Source organism: Callithrix jacchus, chromosome 1 (assembly GCF_049354715.1).
Source record: "Callithrix jacchus isolate 240 chromosome 1, calJac240_pri, whole genome shotgun sequence".
Classification (NCBI taxonomy): Eukaryota; Metazoa; Chordata; class Mammalia; order Primates; family Cebidae; genus Callithrix; species Callithrix jacchus.
The window spans coordinates 176,828,564-176,855,398 of record NC_133502.1 but is presented as its reverse complement, the minus strand read 5'-3'; the positions used below and the strand labels follow the sequence as shown (position 1 = coordinate 176,855,398).

General features: G+C 53.8%; 1 protein-coding gene across 3 annotated transcripts in view; it reads right to left on the bottom strand.

The window, feature by feature from the left end:
- The window catches only part of DNM1 (dynamin 1), a 50,680-nt gene that overhangs the window by 7,663 nt on the left and 16,182 nt on the right, over nucleotides 1-26,835 (bottom strand). For 2 of the 3 annotated variants that reach the window (XM_035258841.3, XM_035258891.3), the window contains exons 3-16: nucleotides 26,499-26,648; nucleotides 25,976-26,179; nucleotides 24,846-24,944; nucleotides 24,591-24,751; nucleotides 22,393-22,535; nucleotides 22,131-22,266; nucleotides 21,735-21,802; nucleotides 20,208-20,346; nucleotides 12,307-12,393; nucleotides 8,264-8,334; nucleotides 7,943-7,994; nucleotides 7,726-7,737; nucleotides 4,830-4,943; nucleotides 782-891 (exon numbers count right to left, since the gene is read on the bottom strand). In XM_035258841.3, the coding sequence (XP_035114732.1) occupies nucleotides 782-891; nucleotides 4,830-4,943; nucleotides 7,726-7,737; nucleotides 7,943-7,994; nucleotides 8,264-8,334; nucleotides 12,307-12,393; nucleotides 20,208-20,346; nucleotides 21,735-21,802; nucleotides 22,131-22,266; nucleotides 22,393-22,535; nucleotides 24,591-24,751; nucleotides 24,846-24,944; nucleotides 25,976-26,179; nucleotides 26,499-26,648 (1,546 nt within the window). Of the gene's footprint in view, nucleotides 1-781; nucleotides 892-4,829; nucleotides 4,944-7,725; nucleotides 7,738-7,942; nucleotides 7,995-8,263; nucleotides 8,335-12,306; nucleotides 12,394-18,451; nucleotides 18,591-20,207; nucleotides 20,347-21,734; nucleotides 21,803-22,130; nucleotides 22,267-22,392; nucleotides 22,536-24,590; nucleotides 24,752-24,845; nucleotides 24,945-25,975; nucleotides 26,180-26,498; nucleotides 26,649-26,835 lie in introns of all 3 variants that reach the window. The other variant, XM_035258834.3, reaches the window with a different exon arrangement.

Sequence of the window (26,835 nt, the reverse complement as noted above, 5' to 3'; positions counted from 1 at the left end):
CTGTGAGGATTCAGTGAAGTAAGTAGTAAAATGCTTAGAAGGGGACTGAACCTTTGACAAGTGGACAACCATAGTGAAGTCCCTAGCTTGGGGCTCGGACCCCACCAGCTTCCTCCGTGGCTCTCTGAGGACCCCTCTGATGGCTGCTGGACTGAATCCTCATCTCTGAGTAGGAGAGGGTCCACTAGAGTCAGCCTTGGGTCAGGGAGCAAGAGGCTTGGTACTGCCACCGACCTATAGGAAAGTGAGCAGGAGAGGAGGACCAGGCCTGACTAGGGCTCTTTGGCTCCAGGGTCTGGAAGAGTGTCTCATGCAGAGCAGGCACTATACCAGTGACTATATGAAAGGAAGGGAGGAAGGAAGGAGGAAAGGAGGAAGGGAGGGAGGGAGGAAGGGAGGGAGGAAGGAGGGAGGGAGGAAGGAGGGAGGGAGGAAGGGGGGGAGGGAGGAAGGAAGGGAGGGAGGGAGGGAAGAGGAGAATGGAAGAAAGGGAGGAAGGGAGAGAAGGAGGGAGGAAAGGAGAGAGGATGGAAGGAGGGAAGGAAGGGAGGAAGGAAGAAAAGAAGGAAGGGAAAGAGGGAGAAAAGGAGGGGAGGGGATGGGAGAAGATCATGATACGATGTCTAGCACAAAGCAGGAACTCAATAAACATCTGTCAAATGAATGACTTGCTGTGGGGCCTGGGGCCAGTTTCTGTCCTCCCTGGATCCTTGTACCCAGCTTCTACTCAGTAAGGGTGGTTTTGGGGCTGTGGCAGCCACAGCCAGGGGCAGGCAGGCACCTCTGCTCCGTGTTAAAGAGGGCAAAGATGTGCTTGCTCGACATGAAGCCTTTTTCCACGTCCCGCAACTTGAGGTTGTCCACAGACAGCATGTATTTCTTCTCTTTCTCCTGTGGGTGGAGAAATGGGTAAGGTTGGCACTGTTCTCTGCCACACCTCACTCCCCAAGAGTCCCCCTGACTGGCCTGGGGCTTCTGAGCATTGGCCCCTCCCACTGTGAAGGTGTGGCTGGATAAAAGCCTGGCCATGGGACCGTAGGCCTGCTGGGCACCGCTGGCCCAGGGGGCTGGCAAGGGGTGGCGAGGCTGAGAGTGGCTCCCACAATCCCTCCCCAGGCAAGTCTTGGGTACAAGCCAGGCCGGCTCCAGGCAGGGACCACACTCAGGCTTCTCTCGCCCCCGGCCTGGCCGCCTCTGACTTCATTTCCTGACTGCAGACCAGCAAGGGGGGCCACCAGCCCTGGCGGCTTCAAAGGGCCGGCTCAGCCCACTCCCCCGAGCGCCCCATGTGTTAGCAATCAGGCAGCCAGCACAAGACTGGAGATGGTGTGCCTGTGTGTGCAACATGTGCGTAGCTGTGTGTTTGTGCCAACACTTGCAGACCCAAGTACATATCCTATGATCTATTGTGAGTGTGTGCACATGTATATCTGGGGGGTGCTCAGCATGAACCACTTAGTGCATATCAATGTGGATTATGCACACTCTGTGGATGTGTGTGGCAATTATGCAGCCTACATGTTTATACAACCATGCTGGTGGGATTTACACTGGGGTACACATCTTACCTGCACACCGTGGTGCAATGGGCTGTGTGTTTGATTTATCTAGAGCTGTCTGGGAAGAGTTACATATATCTGTGCACAGGCGCGTGGGGTGCTAGGCCCATGTGTGTGCTCAGTGTGGGCACATGTGTATGCAGGCTGCTGTGTCCCAGGGGAGGGGTTAATGGATCTGGGGAGGAGGGACCCCAGGATGGGGCTCTGGGAGATGGGAGGGATTTTTGTCACCCATGCCTTACTTGCTCACGGGGGTCATCTGTGTGGGCCTCGGGGTCTCAGAGTGCTTGGGCCAGAGCCTTGCCTAGGATCTCAGGTGGGGGGCTGGGTTTAGGGGGACCTTGCTCCCCCATCCTGCCCACCCCTCTCTGCCCCCCATACCCGCCCGGCCCGTGCAGCCACATAAAGCCCTCTTTATGCCAGGCGGGTGGCCGGGAGCCCCAGAGGGCGGCTGGGGGAGGAGAGGAGGAAGTTGCACGCAGGGCCAGGGAACATCTGGAACCGTTCGAGGGAGGCCCCACCACCACCCGCCCTGCGCTTCGGGGTTGGACACTAGGTAGGAGCGGCCTCCTCCCCCCACCCCTCCCTTCCTGCCGGCCTGCCCCCTCCTCAGGCCCCTCCTTCCAAGCCCCAGCTCCGGCTCACCCCTGCCACGTCAAAGGAGGCAGAAGGGGAGTTGGGAGCAGAGCGGGGACCACGGGCTGGCTGGTCTGGGGCTGGGGGGGACACAGACTGGGGTTGTGGGGTTCTTGGATCTCCAGGGGATGGGGCTGAAGCGCCTACTGGATGGACAGACACTGCTGCCTGGATGGACCAGAGGACACCTCCACTCCGTCTACCCAGTGTTTAGACTATCTGTTCAGGACTCCCAAATTGTACAGTAGTCTGCACATTGGTTAGGCTGGGCTGGGTTAGACCCTCGGCGCCGCCGCCATTGGAGAGCTGGACCGACCCCTGCCCGCCATCCCAGAACCGGAGCCTGGAGCCAGGGGGTTGGGGGCACAGGGCGGGCTGGGAGGAGGCACAGAGTGATGGGGGTGCCACCCTGCTGTGGGACTGGTGTGGGGTGGTGGTGATGGGGGAAGGGTGGCTGAGGAAGACTGAAAGGATTGGGGGTCAATGGGGACTGGGGATGTGGGCAGCCGCTGGTCTGCCCGAAGAGCTTCCCTCACCCTAAAACCTGACGGCTGGGTGGAGGAGAACAGACCACTCTCCCACCAGCCTGGACCACCTCCATAACCCCAGTGGTCCTAGTGCAAAGATCCACTCACATTCAACACACACGCACCTCGACACTCACCGCCCCAGAACTCAGACACACACATGAGCAAACCTACACTTTCGATCTCACATCCATGTCCCAAACACACACACAAGTTCATGCACACACATCCACACACACCCTCACGACTGGAACGCTCCCCCATCCTCACATCCCAAAGACATACACAGATTTTCAAACACCCCACATGCACACCCTCCCTCCTTGAGCCCCCTCGCCCTGCACACCTGCATTTCCACCCGGAGCACAGCGACATGTGCCCAGAGTCACTCCACAGGCACACAGATTTGCCCCTGACACAATTGCAGACCACCTATTCCAAACACACCTAGATGCTATACCCCAATCACACTCCTAAAAAACCACTCACACACCAGACCCAAAAGCCAGACACACACACACACACACACACACACACACACCTCACAGCACCCACTGCCCACAGCCTGCTCCCACCTCCCCACATAGGATTTTCAGAGCCGTTTTCACACAACACTGAACTCAGATGTACACAAAAGCTCAAGGAAGACCTACAGGCTGAGGCACGAGGACAGGGGACCCCCTCAGTTGCACTCGTCCCTCCCTGGCAGTGTCACCGGTCTCAGGCCCCCGGCCCCTGGTCACACGGTCTCCCTGGCCCTGTGTAAGGAACCTCAACATGGGAGACCAAACCCATGGGGGCATCTAGGGACCCTGCAGAGTGACCGGCAGGAAGCCACCCCCACCCGCACCCCCCACTACCACACACTCCATCCCTTCCAGGGGCCCCCATGCTGTGGGAGGCCAGGGTTGGGGTAATGAGGTCCAGATGGCTTGGCGCCCCCAACAGTGACGACAGAGGGCCCCTCCCAAGGTGGAGAGTTGGGGACCCTGCCCAGGACAAACATGGAGGAGAGAGGGACCTAGGAGGGGGCTCGGAGGCCAAAATCACAGGCCCTACCCAGAGCCCTGCTCCCCCAGTGGGGACGCCATAGCCTCCAACAGCCCCCTCAGGAAGAAGAGGGTCCCTTCCCCCACTCCTTGGCCAGCTGGAGCTCATTACCACAAGCCCACCCCCAGCCCTCCCCATTCCCTCTGGTCACCTCTGGAATCCAGATGTGAAAGCCAAATAGACTCATTCTTAAAGGAGACCAGCAGCAGGGGAAGGAGGTGGCAGGGGCTTCTGTGTGCCCTAGCGGGCGGGGAGGGGTTCTGTGTGGTGGCTCAGCAGGGCACCCACACTCCTTGGCCCTCAGCCTGGAGGCACCTGGGCATTTCCCTTGGGCTGCAGGGGTCTAGGGGCCTGGGGTGCAGGGGTTAACGTGGTGTCTGGCAGCTGGAGTCGTATGTGTCATGGGCCTGTGGGGGCCACAGAGGAGGCGGCACGCCCTGCAGCGGGAAAACAGGAAGGCTGCTGGCCGCAGGGTCAGGAAGGGGCACCCAGGGCCCCTGCCCACCCTCCCCAGGGCGCTTAGCCCAGACTCCTCAGTCCTGTCATCTACCTTCTCCTTTCAACCTAGGGGAGAGGGCGCCTCCCCAGGGAACCCTCAGGGTCACCCTTGAATCCCAACTCCACCCATGGATCTTTTTTTGAGACGGAGTCTTCCTCTGTTGTCCAGGCTGGAGTGCAATGGCTGGATCTCGGCTCACTGCAATCTCTGCCTCCCAGGTTCAAGCCATTCTCCTGTCTCAGCCTCCCTGGTAGCTAGGATCATAGGCGCCCGCAAATTACACATCAGGCTAATTTTTGTATTTTTAGTAGAGATGGGGTTTCACCATATTGGCCAGGCCGATCTTGAACTCCTGATCTCAGGTAACCCACCCGCCTCGGCCTTCCAAAGTGCTGGGATTACAGGCATGAGCCACTGCGCCCAGCCTGCCTGAGGATCTTTGACGAGACATTTTAAAACCCTGTTCCATGATCCAGCCCACTCCAAGCCTGTGGGAGGGTCTGAGCCTGACCCTGGCCGCCAGCCCAGCCCCATCATGACCACTGGCCCTTGACTCACCTCATCATCCTTGTACCAGGACAGATTCTCAGCGGTCAGCACAAACCAGTACTCCTTGGAGCCCCCTTTCATGATGCCAATATTGTTGATAGTCAGCCAGCCCTTGCGGATGACCTGGAGGGTGATGGGGCAGGAGGTAAGTGGCAGGGCCTGAGCCTCCTTGTGGGGGATGTGGTAGGCAAAGAGAGGCATTTGAAAGCCCGCCCATCCCCCAGTGCTCGGAGGCCTGGCCAGTCAGGGAGGCTGGAGGCCAGACCTGCCTTGGTTTGAATCACTAGTGAAAAGAGTGGAAGACAGAGGAAGGCAGAGATTAGCTCAAGATAAAGAGCCTCTGACAGGCAGACCTGGCCAAGTAAGGGACTGGAGGCCTGGGTAAGGGATGAGCTCCCCGTCACTAAGAGTATGCAAGCAGAGTTTATGGGGCTGATTGGGCAAGCATCTGTTCTGATCTGTGTTTCTGACTTTACACATACTGCTGCTGCCTCTGCCTAGAAAGCACTTCGCCTTCCTTACTCAGCCTTTGGGTATCAGCTCAGAAGTTACATTCTCAGGCAAGCCCTTCCTGGCCCCCAGTATAGATCAGGATTCCCATAATAATCTTTGATCACTCCCTGAAGTTGACTTCTGTGACAATGACTTCGATTTTTTTTTTTTTTTTTTTTGAGATGGAGTTTCGCTCTTGTTACCCAGGCTGGAGTGCAATGGCGCACTCTCGGCTCACCGCAACCTCTGCCTCCTGGGTTTAGGCAATTCTTCTGCCTCAGCCTCCCGAGTAGCTGGGATTACAGGCACGCGCCACCATGCCCAGCTAATTTTTTATATTTTTAGTAGAGAAGGGGTTTCGCCATGTTGACCAGGATGGTCTCAATCTCTTGACCTCGTGATCCACCTGCCTTGGCCTCCCAAAGTGCTGGGATTACAGGCTTGAGCCACTGTGCCCAGCCCTCTTTTTTTTTTTTGAGTCTTGTTTTGTCACCAGGCTGGAGTACAGTGGCACGATCTCGGCTCATTGCAACCTCTGACTCCCTAGTTCAAGCAATTCTCCTGCCTTAGGCTCCTGAGTAGCTGGGATTACAGGCATGTGCCACCATGTCCAGCTACTTTTTGTATTTTTAGTAGAGACAGGGTTTCACCATGTTGGCCAGAATGGTCTCGATCTCCTGACCTCATGATCCACCCTCCTCGACCTCCCAAAGTGCTGGGATTACAGGTGTGAGCCCCTGCACCCAGCCACGACTTTGATTTTTAACTAATTTCTCTGCATGGGAGTGTGTGATTATCTGTGGATGCAGCCTCCCCTGCTAAGTTGTGAACCCTCTTGGTCACTAGTACATCCCAGCACCCTGCAGAGGGCTTGGCAGACAGTAAGTATGAATAAATGAATGCTATGCTAGTAGGATTCTAAGAGTCTTTGGCTTCAGGCCCCCAGGGGCAGGGACTGATCCATGAAGTGCCCAGAGTAACAAGCTAAGGTCCCTTTTCATGGCAGGAAGCACCTGTCCCCAGGATGTCCAGAGCCATGGCCATAGTCCAGGGCCTGTGGTTCTACTTCAAGGGCAGGGTCACTGGCCAGGCACTGGTCATGGGTCAGACCGAGAGGATAAGGGAGCTGCTTCTGCTCCCTCCTGGACCCTGATCTCCCCAGCTTCTTCTCTGAGTATCCAGAGAAGACCCAAGGAGGCCTGGGGCTGGCGGCAAAGCTCTCTGGAGCCAGGTTTGCTTCTGGAGCCCTCCTTATGCTTCTCTGGCTTCCTTGAGAACCTTGCTGGGAACCCAAGCTGCATAGCTCAGCAGCAGCTAAGCTGAGGGGAGACCACAGCTGCCTCGCTCACCCCTTCCTGATCAGGCGAGGATCTCCACAGCGTCTTGTCACTGTCTTTGGAATTGAGTCCACTCTGTGTCCCAGGATGTGACCAGCAGATCTCACCACCTGTTCCCCACCCTGACTTGTAGCCTTTGTCCTCCCCTTGGCCGCACCCAGCCCTGAACTCCTCCCTGCTTATCCTAAGCCCCCTCTGGAGCCTTGCACCAGGGACCTCCTGCTCCCCCAACTCCCACCCTGCATGGAGCTCTCAGGGGCCTTGGCTGGGCCCTACCAGCAGGCCCAGGTCTCCACGTTCTGTCCAGGGGCCAGCACTGTGTAGGTACCAGCTAGTGTTGGCTGAACTGAATTGTCCTGATCCTGCATTCATTCCTCCCTTCATTCTGTTGAATACCTACTGTGTGCCAGGCTCTGGGCTTGAGCTGGGGATTTAAAGATAAACAGGACAGACTCAGCCGTCCCCTTATGGGGCCTGGGAAGGAAATAGACATTAAGCCAATAATCACATAAATACCTAGAGTCTTACAAAGAAACTACAGCCTCTGGAACCTATGGACAGAAAAGCTGAGGACCCTTGGGCTCATGTGTACAACTGGGGTTGAGCAAGTGCTGCTGCTGAGGGAGGGTTCTGCAGACACCTAAGCACAGACGGCAGGAGGCCAGGTGAGCAGCAACTTGTCTCTTCACTTCTCCTTCATCTCTTCATTCAAGTCCGGAGGCGATGGCTGTCAGCTTCTTAAAAACGTGTCTCGCTCATGCGCATTTATCCATCCAAGAGATGTTTAAGGAGCACCTTAAACATGCCAGGCCCAGCCTTCTCACCCACCCAGCCCCACACGGTCTAGCTCTGCCTGAAGTAGGTGCTTGGCTTGTGCAGAGGGATGGACAGGTGGACACGGCTGTGTGTGTCGCTGGGCCTGCTTCTGGCCTGAGGGCAGGTATGAAACGCCAGGGGCTGGTGTGTACAAGCAGCTTCAGCCAAAGGGTACCCTCCTACCCACTGCAGATCCCCATGGCCGACAGCCCCTCCTCCCGCTTGCTACATAAGCTGAGAGCCCCAGTCCTGGTACTCACCAGAATCTCATCCTGCAAACAGGCGACCATAGCAACCACGAGAGGCATTGGGGAGAGAGGAGAGAGGGTTACTGAGGCAGAGTGGGAGGCTTGTGGCTGGCAGCTGGCAGCTCCCTGGCCCCTGTGGGACCCTTCCCCTCAGAGGAGGGGGCTCTCAGAGTCTGGCATCCCTCTGGCACCCTCCATCCCTTGGGCTGGGGTGCTGGGGACCACTCACCTGGTTCCCTGAAGTCTTCTTCTTGTTCATCTGGTTGCTCCTCTGCTGAGCACTAATGGGAGGGAGGGGAGGAGTCTCAGAACTTCTCCTCTCAAGAGGCCCAGCTCTACTGCCCACTGCTCAGTGAGCACAGGACCCAGAGGGTTAACCTAGCAGACCTGGGCTCTATACATACATACACATACCCATATACATATACATACACATACATACATGCATACATACATACACACACACAACACACACACACACACACACACAAACACACGTCACCTTCTTTGCCCAGGGAGTACTCACTTTTTGCCCAGGGGGAGCACTCACTTGGCAAAGCCTATGAAGTCCTCATGGTTGGTGTTCATATAAGCCAGCTCAATATCAATGAGAAGCATGACCTTCAAGGATACACAGGTTGGTGGGCAAGCGGAAGAGACACCACAAAGTTTTAAAACGCAGGGCAAGCTGGGAGAAAAATACTTGCAGCACACATAGAAGGTTAGCATCCATAGTAAATACAGCTCCTACACCAGTGAAAGACAAAAGCTGGGTGCGGTGGCTCACACCTGTAATCCCAGCACTTTGGGAGGTGGAAGCGGGAGGATTGCTTGAGCCTAAGAGTTCAAGACTAGTCTGGGCAACATGGGGAGACCTGTCTCTACCAAAAAACATGAAAGTTAGCCAGGTGTGGTGGCGTGTGGTGGCGTAGTCCCAGCTACTCGGGAGGCTGAGGTGGGAGGCCTGATTGAACCCGGGAAGTTGAGCCTTCAGTGAGCTAAGATTGCACCATTGCACTCCAGCCTCAAAGACAGAGCAAAACCCTGAAAGAAAAGAAAGGAAAGAAAAAGAAAAGAGAACGGAAGAGAAGAGAAGAAGAAAGAAAGAAGAAAAAAATAACAAATCAAAATATGTTATTTTGTCAAAGAATATGATGAACAATTCATAGAAGAAATGCATACAACCAATATGGATATGTAAAAAGTGTTTACCTCATTAATAAAGAAATGTAGGTTAAAATAATGTGGATTTTAAAATGATCAGTGTGGCACAAGTGTTGGGAGGTGAGCTCTCTTTTATATTGTTGGTGGAAGTGTAAATCAGTATCACCTTCTCAGAGGGCAGTCTGGCAATATTTAACAACATTAAAATGCACAGGGCCAGATGTGGTGGTGCACGCCTGTAATCCTAGCACTTTGGGAGGCTGAGGCAGGAGGATCACTTGAGCCTCGGAATTCAAGATCAACCTAGGCAACATGGAGAAACCCTGTCTACAAAAAATAGAAAAATTACCCAGGTGTAGTGGCGTATGTCTGTGGATCCAGCTACTCAGGAAGCTGAGCGGGGAGGATCGCTTGAGCCCAGGAAGGCAGAGGTTGCAGTGAGCCATAATGGCACCACCATACTCCAGCCTGGACGTCAGAGCATCCTATCTCAAACAAACAAACAAATAATGCACAGATTCACTTCCAGAATTATATCTTACAGATAAATTCATCAAGTGAGCAAAGATACATGAGCCAGAGTACTCAAAGTAGTACAGTTTGTAATAGAGAAACACTGGGAGCAAGCCAGTGGCCATCAGAGGGTAATATATTGTGATACTCTCTAGACAAAAAAGCACCCTGCAGCTGTTCAAAAGAACAAGGTCTGGCGGGGCCGGGTGGCTAATGTGTATAATCCCAGCACTTTGGAAGGCTGAGGCAGGCAGATGGCTTGAGGTCACGAGTTCGAGACCATCCTGACCAAAAAATGGTGAAACCCTGTCTCTACAAAAATACAAAAATTAGCCAGGCATGGTGGTGTGCGCCTGTGGTCACAGCTACTCGGGAGGCTGAGGCAGGAGAATGGCTTGAACCTGGGAGGCGGAGGTTGCGGTGAGTCATGATCAAGCCACTGTACTCCAGCCTGGGCAACTGAGCGAGACTCCTTCTCAAAAAAAAAAAAAAAAAAAAAAAAGAGCAAGAACAATGTGTAACGTGTGGGTTCCTGCCTGGGAAGAGCCTTGCAAATGATTAAGCGTGAACAGATTTGGAATTGAGTAGTGATGAGAATGACTTTCCAGATGGGATAAAGACTGCCAGGTTCGGACCCAAGCCCCACGGCTTCCTGTGAGCTTGGGGCCTGTCCTCACTGAGCCTCAAAGTCCACATACGTAGCATTTCTGTCTCTTAGAACTGGTGAAGACACAGATGAGATACTCAACAGATGTTAGCTATCCGGATTATCTTCCGGGGAAAAAGGCAAGGCACACAGCACGCTTGTGATTTAGGATAAAGATGGAATTTGGATCGTGTGTGTGTGTGTGTGTGCGCGCGTGCATATGACTGAAAGGTGACACACTAAACTGTTTTGCTTTTTGGGGTATTACTGACGCACAGTCTTACTGTGTTACCCATGCTGGAATGCAGTGGCATGATCACAGCTCACTGCAGCCTCCACTTCCTGGGCTCAAGCGATCCTCCCACCTCGGCCTCCCGTGTAGCTAGGACTTTGGGTGCATGCCGCCTCGCCTAGCTAGTTTTTAAAATTTTGTGTAGAGATCACATGTCAGTCTTGCCATGTTGCCCTGGCTGGTCTCAAGCTACTGGGCTCATGTAATCCTCCCACCTAGGCCTCTCAAAGTGCTGGGATTACAGGTATGAGCCACTGTGTGGAGCCCCAAACTGTTACTAATGGTTATTTTTTGGGAGGAACTGAGGGTGGGGAAGAGTGAATGGAGGAAGGCTATCGCCTTGTAATTTAACCACTTCTATACCGATTGAATGTTTTATTTATTATTTTTATAATTAAAAAGCAATCAATAAGACTTTAAAAATACGACATCAACAACGAAAACATGAATGAATGCAGATGGCATCATCATGGAGAGAAGTTTGAAAACAGGAAATGGGACATGGAGCCAGAGGGGGCTACAACAGATAGGCAGGGGTGTGGCAGACATGGACCAGGAATGAGGACTAGCCTCTGAGCTCCATAAGGCCCACGATGGGCTCTGCTCACCTCTGCTCTGTGCAGCTCAGAGGCAGCATTCAGTGGCTATGTTTATGATGGAAGGAAGGAATGAACGAATGAATAGTTGATGAACGATGACATAAAGGTCAGGGTGGCTATGAGGAGTAGAATGTGACCCAGAGAAACAGCAAATAGACAAAGAGAGACCCAAAGAGAGGACCAGAAGGTAGACTGTCAGAAAGTGAAGAAAGTCAGACCAGGCCAGGCGGGGTGGCTCACGCCTGTAATCCCAGCACTGCCGGCTGAGGCAGATCACTTAAGTCCAGAAGTTTGAGACCATCCTGGGCACCATAGTGAGACCCCTGTGTCTGCAAAAAATTTTAAAATTAGCCAGGCATAGTGGCAAGCATCTGTAGCCCCAGCTCCTTGGAAGGCTAAGGTCGGAGGATCGCTTGAGCCTGGGAGGTTGAGGTTACAGTGAACCATGATCATGCCACTGCACTCCAGCCTAGCAGGGGTGACAGAGTGGGACTCTTGTCTCCAAAAAAAATAAGCATAGAACTACCCTATACCCCAGCGCTTCTACTTCTAGGTATACACCCCAAAGGGTTGAAAGTGGGGACTCAGATATTTGTACACTCATCTTCATAGCAGCATGATTCACAATGGCCAAAAGGTAGAAACAACCCACATGAATAAACAAAGGGTGGTCCATCCATACAATGGAAAATTATTCCACCCTTAAAAGAAAGGAGCTTTTGACACATGCTACAATACGAATGACCCTGGAAGACATTATGCTAAGTGACAGATGCTGTATGACTCCACTTACATGAGGTCCCTAGAAAAGTCAAATTCATAGAGGCAGGCCGGGTGCAGTGGCTCACGCCTGTAATCCCAGCACTTTGGAAGCCAGAGAAGGGAGGATCACTCTGAGGTCAGGAGTTCGATACCAGCCGGGCCAACATGGTGAAACCTCATCTCTACTGAAAATACAAAAATTACCCGGGCGTGGTGGTGCATGCCTGTATCCCAGCTACTCCGGAGGCTGAGACAAAGAATCACTTGAACCCAGGAGGCGGAGGATGCAGTAAGCTGAGATCATGCCACTGCACTCCAGCCTGGGCGATAGAGCGAGACTCTGTCTCAAAAAAAAGAAAAAGAAAAGAGTTCTGTGACTGGATGTTGGTAAGGGCTGTGCGACAGTGCGAATGTATTTAGTGTCGCTGAACTGTGCACTTAAACATGGCTAAAGTGGTACAGTTTATGTTATGTATATTTCACTACAGTAAAAAAGAGGAGAAGCAGAGAGTCATTATGAAAGAGAGAGGAAGACTGAGACAGAAGAGGCAGAAGGAAGGAAGGACTCCAGGGCCGGGAGTGGAAGGCGAGAGCAGGCCGGGTGCTTCGGGGCTCACCTGCTCCTTGGTGCGGCCCTCACGCTCCCGGATGTGGGTGGTCACGATGCGCTCCATCTCCTCCCGCAGCCGTGGGTACTGCTGGAGCTGGGGAAGGGCAGGAGGGCAGAAAGCCACGTACACAGAGGGCATGGGCAGGGAGCACCCACACCCCATGAGTCCAGGGATCCGCGGCGCAGGGTGGGAGGCACACACAGAACGCCCACGACGTGGGGAAGAGAGACCGGGGATCCCAGGACACTGATGGCACCAAGTCACAACCACCTCTTTCCCTCAAGTGTGGGTTCCAATTGGCGATTCAAGGGTCTTCCTGGTTCCAGGCCCTCTTCACTGGCCTACCTGGGCTGCTTCAGGGCACAGGGGCAGTTCCCATGGGAGAGAGGCCATGGGAACCAGCCTGCCCCGCAGACTGGTTAGGTCGGGGCCTCTGGGGACCGTGAGCTCCCAAGGTGTTCCCTCATCCTCAGGGCTACCCCGTGCCTTCCTAAAGGCATGGAGGGACAGGTAGATGGGGAATCGGGCAGAGGACAGCCTCCGGATTCCTATCCAGGAGGAATCGGGGGAGGACAGGGCCCAAGGTGCCAGCTGGCCTCCTGAGTCAGGCTGGGGACAGGCAATGCTCCTTGTCAGAGCCAGGGAGGAGGTTCAGGGGAAAATCAGCAGTCACACCAGAGGACATGCGGGAACCACAGGCAAAAGCATGCGAGGCCTGGGGAACATGCGAGGCAGGAGCTAGCAGCATGAGCAGTACCCCGCGGGGCCTGGCTGGGCCCTGGCCCTCTTGGTGGAATCCACCCAGCTCTGTCTCCCTTGCATGCCCCTGCCTGGCACCACCATCCCCAGCCACATCTGTGCGGCTCTGGCCAGCCACACTGTCTCGACCCCACTCCCTAGGGGTAGGAGCCCAGCAGTACCCATTTCCCCCCTGGTTCTTATTAAGGGAGGCTGGAGGGGATGTTGCTCCAAGCCCATCCCCCTCTGCCTGTGAATAATGCCCTCAGCTCATTCGGGCTCTGGACACAGCCCAGGTGATTCACTGGACTATGAGGTTCTGTTGCACTTCCACTCCTCCAGAGAGCCTGCCCCAACTGCCCGAGAGCTGAATTAGGGGCCTCTCTAGTCCCACTCCACCTCCTCCAAACAACTGGATTGCAACTGCCCCCAAGGCAGGACTGGGGCAGGGCCAGGCCCATGGACAGTGCTGGAAGAGGGCATGTTGGAGAATGAGGGAATGAATGATGGATGGATGCCAGGGTGAGTGGCACAGGGTCCTCTGCCCTCTGAACCATGATCAGCTCTTCCAGGGGAGGAGACTCTATGTGCCTCTGATGGTGGGAGCCTACCCCCAGGGGCTCCGGTCCTGCAGGCCCACCTTCCCCACTCAGTGGCCACCTGGGGCCCAGGCAGAGTGAGGGGACAAAGCTGGGAGTGCTCCTCATCCCCCTTCCTGTGGCTGGGTCAGGCCCTTCAGGTGGGTCCCCCAGTGGAGGAAGAGGCCTAGGGATTGGCATGCCTGAGTCACAGGTGGTGATCCTGAGGGCAGGATGGAGGCCAAGGAGGTTTGAGGAGGGGTCATCGGGAGAGGCAGGAGGATGGGGAGAAAGCGGTGTCCTAGATGTCGACCCAGAATGCCGACACGAGGGATGCCCACATCCTACCCATCATCCTGTGGCTGTGCCAAGGGTGTGGCTAATGTGGCCAAGCTCAGGAGACTTGGGGGAGAAGCAGCCTGAGACCAGGGGCTTAAAAACAGTGGCCAGAGGGGCCCTGTGGACCCCACTGCTCCTGAGGCTCAAGGAAGGGTTCCCACTCTTTGCAGTCTCCAAGTCTGGGCAGAGATTTGGGACTGGGTCACTGCCACCAGGCCTCTTCTGAGGTAGTCCCAAGTGCTCCCTCTCAGGGCAGAGTTTGGAGGATTGGGGAGAAGGAGGGAGGAGGAAGGAGCAGTTTGCCAAAGAGCATGACCAATTCTCCCACTAACCGCCTGGATGTCACATTTCTCAAGTTTTCCACGTGTCACCCATGGCAGGGCAGCCTCCGCCCCTTTGAGAAGTTCTGTTCCCTTTGAGCATCTTTTTCCATTCTGGCTGCCTCTGAGCATTTCCAGGACATTTTTCCAGCTTTTCGAAAGGAACGTTCCCCTCTCAGTCCTTGGCTGAGGGGGCAGTCAACCTGGAGCCCAATGGGTTAGCGGTCAGGGACACAGCCCCTGGAGCCATTTGGCCCTGGGTTCAAAGCCAGCCACTGTCTGCTGACTCTCCTTGTGACCAGACTGCTCTGAGCCTCAGTTTTTCCATGTGGAAAATGGGGTAGTAATGGCCCCTTCCCTCCTAGGATTGTTAAGAGGACTGAGCAACACACCCCATGCCTAACATTAAACTCTAGATTTCACTCAGAGATGGCAACTCTAATCCCAGCAGCACTAGGAGTAATGAGTTCACTTATTAACACTTATTAAACCTCTGGCAGAAGTGGCTTGCCAAACTTAGAAAACTTGAGGGGAGGAAAAATATATATACAAAGATGGGTGACTCTTGCCTATAAAGAAAATAATTATGATCCACCAAACAAATCAAAAGGCAAAAGTATCATTTTCCTCCTTTTAGGCCAAAGCTTTCCTTTTCAAATATTTGTTGATCATTTTTTTTTCTGCTCCCAAAAATCACAGACGGCAGGGCGCAGTGGCTCACGCCTGTAATTATAGCACTTTGGGAGGCCAAGGAGGGTGGATCACTTGAGGTCAGGAGATCTAGACCAGCCTGGCTAACATGGTGAAATCCCATCTCTACTAAAAATACAAAAATTAGCCAGGCATAATGGCACATGCCTTTAATCCCCACTACTCAGGAGGCTGAGGCATGAGAATTGCTTGAACCCAGGAGGCAGAGGTTGCAGTGAGCTGAGATTGTGCCACTGCATTCCAGCCTAGGTGACAGAACAAGACACTGTTTCAAAAAGAAAAAGAAAAAAAAATCACACAGACTCACTGTAAAATATTAGAGCATGACTAAAATTTGTGAAGTGGGCCGGGCACAGCGGTTCACACGTGTAATCCCAGGACTTTGGGAGGCCAAGGTGGGTGGTTCACCTGAGGTCAGGAGTTTGAGACCAGCCTGGCCAACATGGTGAGACTCCGTCTCTACCAAAAATACAAAAAATTAGCTGGGTGTGGTGGTGGGCACCTGTAATCCCAGCTACTTGGGAGGCTGAGGCAGGAGAACTGCTTGAACCCGGGTGGCAGAGGTTGCAGTGAGCTGAGATCGCGCCATTGCACTCTAGCCTAGGCAACAAGAGCAAAAAATTCTGTCTCAAAGTAATAATAATAATGATAACAGTAATAATAAGTAGGGCCGGGCATGGTGGGTCACACCTGTAGAGCCATCACTTTGGGAGGCTGAGGTGGGCAGATCATGGTCAAGAGATCAAGACCATCCTGGCCAATATGGTAAAACCCCATCTGTACTAAAAATACAAAAAAATTTGTTGGGCATAATGGCCCCCACCTGTAGTCCCAGCTACTCAGGAGGCTGAGGCAGGAGAATCGCTTGAACCTGGGAGGCAGAGGTTGCAGTGAGCCGATATCGCACCACTGCACTCCAGCCTATGCAAGAGAGTGAGATTCCATCTCAAAAATGAAATAAATAAATAAATAAATAAATAAAATTTGTGAAGTGAAAGATTCCTATGGCGAATACGCCTTTGGGATTTTATCCTTCACATACATTATTTTTTCTCCAAAATACCATACATTCTTTTCTGAAGCCCGCTTTGTTTTTCTTCCCCTACAGTACACCATGGAGGGACAAGTAAATCCCGTCTTTTTTTGAGCTGGAGTCTCGCTCTGTCACCCAGGCTGGTGCGAGCTCAGCTCACTACAACCTCTGCCTTCTGGGTTCAAGTGATTCGCCTGCCTCAGCCTCCTGAGTAGCTGGGATTACAGGCATGCACCACCACGCCTGGCTAATTTTTGTACTTGTAGTAGAGACTGGGTTTTACCATGTTAGCCAGGCTGGTCTCAAACTCCTGACCTCAGGTGATCCACCTACCTCGGCCTCCCAAAGTGCTGGGATTACAGGCAGGAGCCACCACACCTGGCCAACCTTGTTTTTTCGTTTTAAGACAGACTTTTGTTCTGTCTTCCGGGCTGGAGTGCAGTGGTGTGATCACAGTCACAGCTCACTGCAGCCTCGACCTCCCAGGCTCAAGCAATCCTCCCACCTCAGCCACCTGAGTAGCTGGGACTTCAGGTGTGTGCCACCACGCCCAGCTAAGTTTTTGTAGTGACAGGGTCTTACAATGTTGCCCAGACTGATCTCTAACTTCTTTTTTATTTTAGAGACAAGAATAAAATAACCCAGAAGTGCAGTGGTGCAACTGAACTCCTGGATTCAAGCCATCCTCCTGCCTCAGTCTCCCAAGTAGCAAGGACTGTAGGTGCGCACTGCCACGCTTGGCCAATTTGAAAAAAAAAATTTGTAGAGATAGGTTTTGCTGTGTTGCCCAGGCTGGTCTCAAACTTCTGGCCTCAAGCAATCCTCCTGCTTCAGCTTCACAAAGGGCTGGGATTACAGGTGTGAGCTGTGGCACCCAGCCTATATAAACATTCTTAATGGGTGCATAATATTCTATTGAACAGATTATAGTTTACTTAACCATTTTCCTATTGGTGAACATTCAGTAGTTTCTAGTTTTTCAATATTCGAAATAACCTGACAATGAATATCTCCGTGGATAGAGTTTTGCTTTTCTTTCTCTAGGATTGTTTCCTTAGGATAGATTCCTAGAAGGTTGATTACTAGACATAAACATTTAAAAACCATGAAACACTTTGACTGTCATTCCAAAAGGGAAGCAGTAATTATGGTAAAATTTGGAAACAACCCAAAAGTCCATCAAGAAGGGACTGATGCCAGGCAGTGGCTCATGCCTATAACCCCAGCACTTTGGGAGGCTGAAGCAGGACTGCTTGAGGCCTGGAGTTCAAGAGCAGCCTGGGCAACGTGGTAAGATCCTGTCTTAACAAAAAAATTATTAGGCTGGGAGTGTTGGCTCTTGCCTGTAATCCCAGTTCTTTGTGAGGCCAAGGCACGCGGATCAGAAGGTCCAGAGTTCAAGAGCAGTCTGGCCAACGTGGCAAAACCCCATCTCTACTAAAAATACAAAAATTAGCCGGGTGTGGTGGTGCATGCTTGTAATCCCAGCCACTTGGGAGGCTGAGGCAGGAGAATCGCTTGAACCCAAGAGGTGGAGGTTGCAGTGAGTCAAGATGGTGCCACTGCACTCCAGTGTGGGCTAGAGAGCAAGATTCCATTAAAAAAAAAAAAAAAAAAAGGACTGGAGATGATTGATGCTTACTTGAAACTCGATACTAAGGCGGATGTGCCTCCACCCACCAGCATAGTGAAGTCCTGCAGACACAGGTAAGGCTGGGCTACCCCCAGCACCTCTGATTCAGCCTGCGGCAGAAGCTCCTGCAGGCAATTCTCTTGCACTCCTCTGGAAGGAACTGTTTTAGACAACCTGGCTAAAAATCCTCAAAATGCCCAAAAGCAGACAAATAGGAAAAAGGCATCTAAAAAGTTACAGACAACTCAAAAGAGGCCGCCCCTGTCTATCGCGCATGGATTATTGTAAAATGAGTCATCCAATATGCTTTCAGGCAAATTGGTTTTGAGGAACTAGGACAGCTCCCCCTGCCCAGAAGACCCCTTCCTCTGACCTTCCTAAATCTGTATCACAATCTGCTTCTACTTTCTGAGACTCTGTTCTGCCATCTGCAAAACGGGAATAACAACACGACCACTTCTTAGGGTGGTTGAGAGGACTGAGTCAGATAGTAAGGGCCAGCACTTAGCCCGTGCTTGGCACATAGTAGGTGCTCAGTAAACAGCTGCCATCTCCTTAACATCATCTTCATCACTGGCATTCTCACTGATGCAAAGGTGCCACCAAGGATGCTTGGGTTGGAGTAGTCTTCTGGCAGGGATGGGGGCAAGTACTCAGGGTTAGAAACTGGCGGGAAACACTAGGGCTGGGTCCCTGTGGGTAGCCGTGGGGCCTGCTCAGCGGATCTTTCTGCCCACAGGAGGCCATGACCACAAGGAATGGACGGCCAGGTCCAGCCCCGCCCAGGTGGCTGTCATACCTTTTCGCTACACTTTCTGATGGTGGCTGTGAGCTCACTGACTACCATATCCACACATTTGATACTGGGCTCTTTGAGCTTCTGCACCTGCTTTTTCACTGTGGCTTCAAAAGCGAGGTCAGGTGTGAAGAGGCCCGTCCTGCACCCGGGGAGGAGGTGGGGACAGGAGGAGAGCAGCCGCGGGTGGGGAGAAGAAGTGGGTGAAAGCCAAGCAGGGACAGGAATCCAGGGGTGGAGAGGATGGCACGGGCATGGGGAAGAGAGAGAGACACCGACACAGATAAAGAGAGAGAGAGAACAGAAGACAATGTGAGCGTGGGACCGGCCCTCCCTCACCACCCGGGTCGGCACCTCTCAGGTGCTGCCAAGCATCCCCTGGGATCCGTGGGTATGGCCAGGGGTAAAAGGGACCAAGCCCCTGCTCCGTACGAGACCCCTACCGAGTTCAGATCCTTGCTCCGGAGATGTTCCCCTGATCCTCAGCCTCACTGAGGCTGCCTGCTTTCTCCCAGTGCCATGTTCATCCACAGCCTTGGGTTCTCCTAAGGAGCTGACCCAGGCCAGGACAAGACCAGGACCTCACCCACCCATCCTGCTCAATTCTAGGCTTCCCAGTGCCCCGGAATTTGCTTCATCCTGACTCCAAAGCTCAGCACCATTCCCTATCTCTAGGGTTACCACATCCAGCTACCCAGGCCATGCACTGCACAACCCCAGGGGGCTCCACTCCCATAAACCATGGTGCAGAGGCTGCCTCCTGGGGTTGCAGCACAGCACCCTGACCTCCATTCTCCAGCTCCCTGCTCTAGTCCTGCCCCTCCCTTTCTCTTCAAGGGGCATTCCTTGCCTCTCCTCCACAGGGGTTTGGTGGAACCAAAGACAGAAAGAGAGGAGGAAAGACAGAAAGAGTGGAGGTGGAGATAGAGAGGGGCTGGGGCAGCAGTGGGGAGAGGAAAGGAAGGGAGGCTAGAAGGTGGAATCCAGGAGCACTGGACTTGGAGTCCAGAGCCGTGGCTTCAAGTACTAGCTTTGCCACCTCCTGGTGACTGTGACCTTGGGCAAACTTGATCTCCTAGAGCTTCAGTGTTCATGCTGTGAAATGGGCACTGTCCTCCCTGCCCTGCCTCCCTGCATGGTTTTGTGAGACCCGGATGATGGGGCAGATGGGAGAAGGGCTCTGTCCCTGGACGACCAGATGTGGATGGAAGGGAGGGAGAGGCCCTGCGTGAGGGTCCTGAGTGAGGGTGAGGTGAGGATGGGGAGCACGAAGGACAGTGGGGAGCCAGGGTTCCTGCTAGTCCCAGGTCCTCAGCACCCCTTTGGCCACACAGACCGACCAAGCAGTGCCCAAGAAGGCCCTGCACTTCATCTGTCTCCATGGCCATGGTTTCTCCAGACACCTACCTGGAGCTCCCAAAGATGACACCTCTGAGGGCAGGGAGGGGGCTCAGGGTCCCCTCAAGCCCTATCCTCTGAGCTGGGGGAGCTCCTGGTGGGCTCTTGGGGTAAATAGCCAGCCATCATCCCCATCTCACCCACATCTAATCCCTGGGTCCCCGGGCCTGGGAGCCAGGGATGGGATGGGTGAGGCCCCCTCAGAGGCACATTCTCTCCTGGTCATTGGTGGCCTGCCTCCCCACCCCGCTGAGGTCTGTACATGCTACCGAGGAGGCAGGTGGGGATGTGGGGAAGGAGCGCCTGGCAGCGGTGCAGGGCAGGGCAGAGGCGGTGGGGGCTGGCCCGGCCGCTGGGTTACCTTCTTGGTGCACTGTCTAACGGTGCTGATTAGCTCCGAGATAACCATGTCCACACACTTGAGACACGGTTCTCGGATCTTCTTCACCTGCTTTTTCACAATGGTCTCAAAGGCCATGTCTGGGGTAAACAGCCCCGTTCTGAACGCCCGGAGCGGGAGAAGGGCACAGTGTCACAGGCCAGTGCCGGCCAGGAGGGCCAGGCCAAGGCCCCTCCCCAAACCCATGAACTCTGCCCGAGGGGCCCTTGACTACTCTCTGGACCTCAGTGTCCCCAGCTGTAAAATGGGTGGGAGGGGTTCTAATGAAGGGCTTTTAATCGAGGCTCTTTGGGGCAAGACAAGGTGGTGGAGAGGATTGCGTATCTGATATAGAAGTCCTGCTTCCTCGTAAGGGTTTGTGCATACGGAAGATTCTATGGCCAGAAATGGCTTGAAAATCGCCAAACTGGGGTCTCCATAAGAGCCTTTCCAGGAATAAAGTGTTTTGTTTTGTTTTTGAGACCGAGTTTGTTCTTGTTGCCCAGGCTGGAGTGCAATGGTGCAATCTCAGCTGGCTGTAACCTCTGCCGCCTGGGTTCAAGATTCTCCTGCCTCAGCCTCCCAAGTAGCTGGGATTACAGGCATGCACCACCACACCCGGCTAATTTTGTATTTTTAGTAGAGATGGGGTTTATCCATGTTGGTCAGGCTAATCTCCAACTCTGGACCTCAGGTGATCTCCCTGCCTCAGCCTCCCAGGGTGCTGGGATTATAGGTGTGAGCCAACACACCTGGCCAAGTGTTTTGTTTTAAGACTAGGGGAGCAATCTCTTTTCTGTGAATTGGCCAGTGCAGTTATCAGGAAATAAATTTCAAGCCAACCCTTGGAAACGAGTCTGCATGAGGGCAGGGGCGCTGGGTCTTGTTCACTGCCTGGCACATGGTAGGTGCTTTAAATTTTCCTGCCCAGTGGATTTGCCAGATGAACACCGTGTAGGTCTGGGTCCCCGAAGGGGATCTAAGCTTTTAAGGAGCGGAGTCCACCTCCCAATCCTGTTTCCTGCTCCACAGGTTGCCCAGAAGGAGGGCGGTCAGGTGGAATGGGGCTGACTCTGGGCTAATGTGAATACAGGAGGGTCTGGAGGGTTTCAAAGTCCTAGGTCATCATAAAATGACAGAGCCTCATACCTTGATGCTCCACCGCAGGGCCTACCTCATGGTTTGGGCATCTTTGCCTGGTCACCTGGGTGGCACTGAGGGAGCTATCTCACCCTGGGGATGGGCCCAGCCGCAGAGGGTATTTCCCTGGCCACCTGCACCCTGGGCTGTGCCTGATTGGCCCAGCAAGTGGTGGTAGGTGGGGTGACCCCAGTCCACCTCCCCAAGCGGCAACCCGTCACGCAGGGAGCCAGAAAGTGGGGGTGGAGAGGACTGGGGACATGAGCTCTCAGTGTTTCCTGAGGGAGGCCCACTTCATCACTTCCTCTGCCTCTGTCCCAGCCCCCCTGCTTCTGGGGTTCAGCCCCCCTCCCAGGCCCCAATACATGCCTAATGCCATGGATATTCTTGATGGCATAGCTGATCTCCTTTCGGAGTTCCTTCTCATCGAACTCCATCTGTGTAGAAAAGCAGAGAAAAGGCTGGTCAGGGCCTGTTCTGCTACCTGAGAGGTAAAGCCAGGGCCCTGGGGATGGGCCCAGCCACAGAGGGTATTTCCCTGGCCACCTGCACCCTGGGCTGTGCCCGATTGGCCCAGAAAGTGGCAGTAGGTGGGGTGACCCCAGTCCACCTCCCCAAGCGGCAGCCCATCACGCAGGGAGCCAGGGTATCAAGGGCTGGGTATCAAGGCCTCTGGAGTAGGGGTCAGCAAAAGCACACAAAGAGAGAGTCCTGAGTGAGGGTGGGGGGAGTCCTGAGCCATGTCCTCAGGGCTGCCTGACCTACCTTGACCAGCTCAAAGGGGAATCGCTCGTGGAAGATTCGGTTAATGCGGGCTCCCCCTGACAGTTCATAGGTGTCAATCTGATCTCCTGAGCCCTCAATGCGCTTCTCAAAGTCTACGGCGAATTGCTGGACCATCCTGGGGGGAAAGTGGTGTGGCCTCAGGGGGTGGGAGCAGCTCAGCGAAGGGAACCCCGGGAGAGCCCCGTGCTGAGAGGCTGGGGCAGGGATTCAGTGATGGGAGCAGGAGCTGGGGGAGCCTCACTGCAACAGGGCCTTGGTCTTGCGTGCTGGGTCATCAGGGCGGAAGTTCTTGTACTCCTCCACCTCCTTCTCAATGGACAGCAGCTGGCTCTGCAGCTTGTTCCGCAGCCCCGGCAGTGTGTCCCGGATGTGGTTCGTCAGTTGCTGGGGGTGGGGGTGAGGAAAGGGTTAAGGACAGATGGTCACAGGGCCAGGCAGGAACTTAGATGCTGGGGAACTGTGGGAACGTGGTGGTAGCAGCCCTGCCACTGCTACCCAGGCCACTGGCAGGAAAGTCGGTTCATAGAAGGAGCTTGCAGAGGTGTGTTAGTTGAATTAATGAGTGCATAATTTTCAATAAAACCAGAAATCTGGATTTTATTTGAAATTTCCTGATTTTCAACCAATTTATTTTCTGTTTATTTTTTCTTTTTTTTGAGACGGAGTTTCACTCTTGTCACCCAGGATGCAGTGCGATGGTGTGATCTTGGCTAATTGCAACTACAACCTTGGCCTCCTGGGTTCAAGTGATTCTCCTGCCTCGGCCTCCTGAGTAGCTGGGACTACAGGCATGCACCACCATACCCAACTAATTTTTTGCATTTTTAGTAGAGACAAGGTTTTGCCATGTTGGCCAGGCTGGTCTCAAACTTTTGGCCTCAAGTGATCCACCCACCTCGGCCTCCCAAAGTGGTGGGATTACAGGCATGAGCCACCAGACCCAGCCCAATTTAATATTTTTAGACGTGTATCTAGGGCAGGGGTAGCCAGAGGACTGCCCCCTGCACCCTCTGTTTAAAGCCTCCTTTAAGGTCACTCTCAAGCTCTGGCACTCATTCTCACTAGGTCTCCCACACCGTATCTCCCTGAGCCATCAAGATTCTGTGAAACAAGTCTGATCACCCATTGTTTCCATTTTACACACACAGAAATAGAGGCTCAGAGGCTGGGCATGGTGCCTCACACCTGTAATCCCAGCACTTTGGGAGGCCAAGGTGGGCAGATCACCTGAAGTCAGGGGTTCGAGATCAGCCTGGCCAACATGGTGAAACCCCGTCTCTACTAAGAAAACAAAAATTAGCTGGGCATGGTGGTGTGTGCCTGTAATCCCAGCTACTTGGGAGGCTGAGGCAGAAGATTCACTTGAACCCAGGAGGCGGAAGTTGCACTGAGCCGAGATGGTGCCATTGCACTCCAGCCTGGGTGACAAGAGTGAAAAAAAAAAGAGCCAGGCATGGTGGCTCATGCCTGTAATCCCAGCACTTTGGGAGGCTGAGGCAAGTGGATCACGAGGTCAGGAGTTTGAGACCAGCCTGGCCAACATAGTGAAACCCCATCTCTACTAAAAATACAAAAAAATTAGCCAGGCATGGTGGTGCATGCCTGTAGTCCCAGCTACTTGGGAGGTTGGGGCAGGAGGATCACTTGAACTCAGGAGGTGGAGGTTGCAGTGAGCCAAGACAGGGCCATTGTACTACATCCTGGGCAACAGAGGGAGACTTCATCTAAAAAAGAAAGAAAGAAGGAAAGAGAAAAAAGGAAGGAAGGAGGGAGTGAGGGAGGGAGGGAGAGAGGGAGGAAGGAAGAAAGGAAGGAAAGAAATGAAAGAAAGAAAGAAAAAGAAAAAGAAAGGAAGGGAGGAAGGAAGGAAGGAAGGAAGGAAGGAAGGAAGGAAGGAAGGAAGGAAAGGACGAGAGGCTCAGAGAACCGGAGAATGTCTCAGAGGTGGAATGACAAAGCTGGGATTGGAACACAGGTCTTGCCTACACAGACAGACACACACATGTGTACAGGCACACACACATGTAAACACACACATGCACACATGCTTCAGTTGTGGAAGCCCCATTCTCCATTCCAGATGGAGAAATATCCTGGGGAAGCCCCTGGGATTTCCTGTCAAGGTCTTCAGCCAGGTATAATTGAATCCTGGTCCCCAAACCCAAGCTCTTCCCCATGACACCTTCACACTGGTCTTGGTCTTCTCTGTGTTGGGGACTTGCAGGGCTTCCCTGGCAGGTCCCAGACAGGTAAAGGTCAGCAAAGCTTTGCTGCTAACTGGCTGTGGGGCTGTGGGCAAGTTGCTTCTCTTTTCTGAGTCTCAGTTTGTTTATCTGCACCCTGGGGAGGCTAACCTCTGCTGGTCACTGTCAGAACACACTTCAGTTATTCTGTTCTCATGCTCGTTTCCCCAGACCCCATCCTGGCTTGGTCACCTACCTGATTGAGGACCTTCTGTAGGTAGGGTGTGCCCATACGGTCAGCCAAGTGGCGGTAAGATGGATGAGAGAGGAAGAACTTTCGTTCAGCAGCTAAGGCGGCCGTGATGTCCTTCTTGCCATCAATGTCCTTCTGGCTCCGGTTCACCACCCCAATGTAGCCTGTGAACAGCATCAAGGTCAGGGCAACCAGTCTTAAGGGCAGGAGAGGGACGGGGAAGGGCTGGGGAGTGGGTCAGGTGTGTGGCCTGTTTACCTCTGCGCAGGGGGAGCAGCTTGTTCTCCAGCACATCACGGGCATCTGTGCCCTCATCCATCAGGTCCAGCTTGGTGATGACCCCAATGGTGCGCTGGCCTGGGGGTACCAACGGGAGGGCCGTCTATAGTTGCACTGGCTCTCACACAGGATTCCAGGCCCTCCCACTCCGGACTCCCTGCTCTCCTCGGCCCCCTGCCCACTGACTGCCTCCTTTCTTCCCTCCTTATTCATTTTCCACAGGGTAGCCAAAAAGATTTTTATTTATTCTTTTTTTTTTTTTAAGACAGAATCTTGCTCTGTTGCCCAGGCTGGAGTGCAGTGGCGCGATCTCGGCTCCCTGTAACCTCCGCCTCCCCTCCTGGGTTCAAGTGATTCTCCTGCCTCAGCCTCCTGAATAGCTGGGATTACAGGCATCCTCGACCATGCCTGGCTGTTGTTTTAGTAGAGACAGGGTTTCACTGTGTTAGCCAGGATGGTCTCGATCTCCTGACCTTGTGATCTGTCTGCCTCAGCCTCCCAAAGTGCTGGGATTACAGGCATGACCCACCTCACCCAGCCCTTATTCTTTTTTTTATTTGTAAGAGATGAGGTCTCACTTTGTTGCCAGGCTGGTTTCCAACTCCTGGCTTCAAGCGATCCTCCCATGTTGGCCTTCCAAAGTGCTGGGATTACAGGTGTAAGCCACTGCATCTGGCCTTTTTTTCTTTTTTTGAGACAGAGTCTCACTCTTGCCCATGCTGGACTGCAGTGGTGCAATTAACGCTCACTGCAGCCTTGACCTACTGGGCTCAAGTCAGTCTCCTGCCTCCGCTTCCCGAGTAGCTGGGACCACAAGCATGTACCATGATGCCCAGCTAATTTAAAAATGTTTTTGTAGAAATGGGGGACTCACTATGTTGCCCAGGCTTGTCTCGAACTCCTGGGCTCAAGCGATCCTCCCACGTTGGCCACCCAAAGTGCCGGGATTACAGGCATGAGCCACCTTGCCCGACCCCCAAAATGATTTTTAAAGGTACAAATCTGATCCCACCACCATTCTTAGACCCTTCAGAGGCTCCCCCTTACACTAAGAATAGACAGCCCCCAAGCCTGGGGCTTTGTGCATTGGCCACCGGGTGGGAACCTACCCTGGGGGTCCACCTCCTTGGCGACCTTGAGGGCATCAGAGTTGGCTAGGTCAGAGTTGGCCGGGGACACCGCCAGGATGAGGCAGTTCTCCTTGGTGACAAACTGCATAAGCATGTCCCGAATCTGGAACTCGATGTCGGGAGGTTGGTCCCCCACCGGGACTTTGGTCATTCCGGGCAGGTCCACCAGGGTCAGGTTCAGCACTGGTCAGGACGGTGAGAGGGCGGGCTCAAGGCGGGGGGCGTGGCCGTGGGGGGGGGTTAAGGAATAGGGAGAAGGCTTGCAGGATCCTCTTGGGAGCAGGGTGGCCGGTGGGCGGGACTAGGAAATCTCTGGGCGAAAGTTGCTGCTGTTGGAGGCGTGGCAGGAAGTGGGCGGGACCACCGCAGGGTGGAGCTTGGAATAGGATGAGGCAGAGGCAGGGTCGCTCTAGGGGCGGAGTCTGCAGGAGAAGCAAGGCACGCAAAGGGGCGTGGCCAAGAAAAGGATTCTTAGAGGTTGGGGCGGGGCTGGGGTCCTCACCGTGCGGCGAGTAGACGCGGAGGTTGATAGGCACCGGCGAGATGCCCTTGTTGGTGCCAGTGACCCTGTCGGTCTCGGCCTCGATCTCCAGGCGCACCTCCTCGAAGTCGGTGAATTTCTTTCCCTTGCAGTGCAGGAACTCGGCATATTCTGCCCCAGAAGCGGGCAGGGGAAGGGCAGTAGGCATCAAGGTCCGGAACCTCACCTGGGGGTTTTCATCTCCCGCCGGTAATAGAGCCCCCTAAACACACCCAAGCGGAACCACCCACGTCTCCATTGTGTATTTTAATTCCTACTGTCCCTAAGGGGAACGAGTCCCACAGTCCCACAGCAAGCA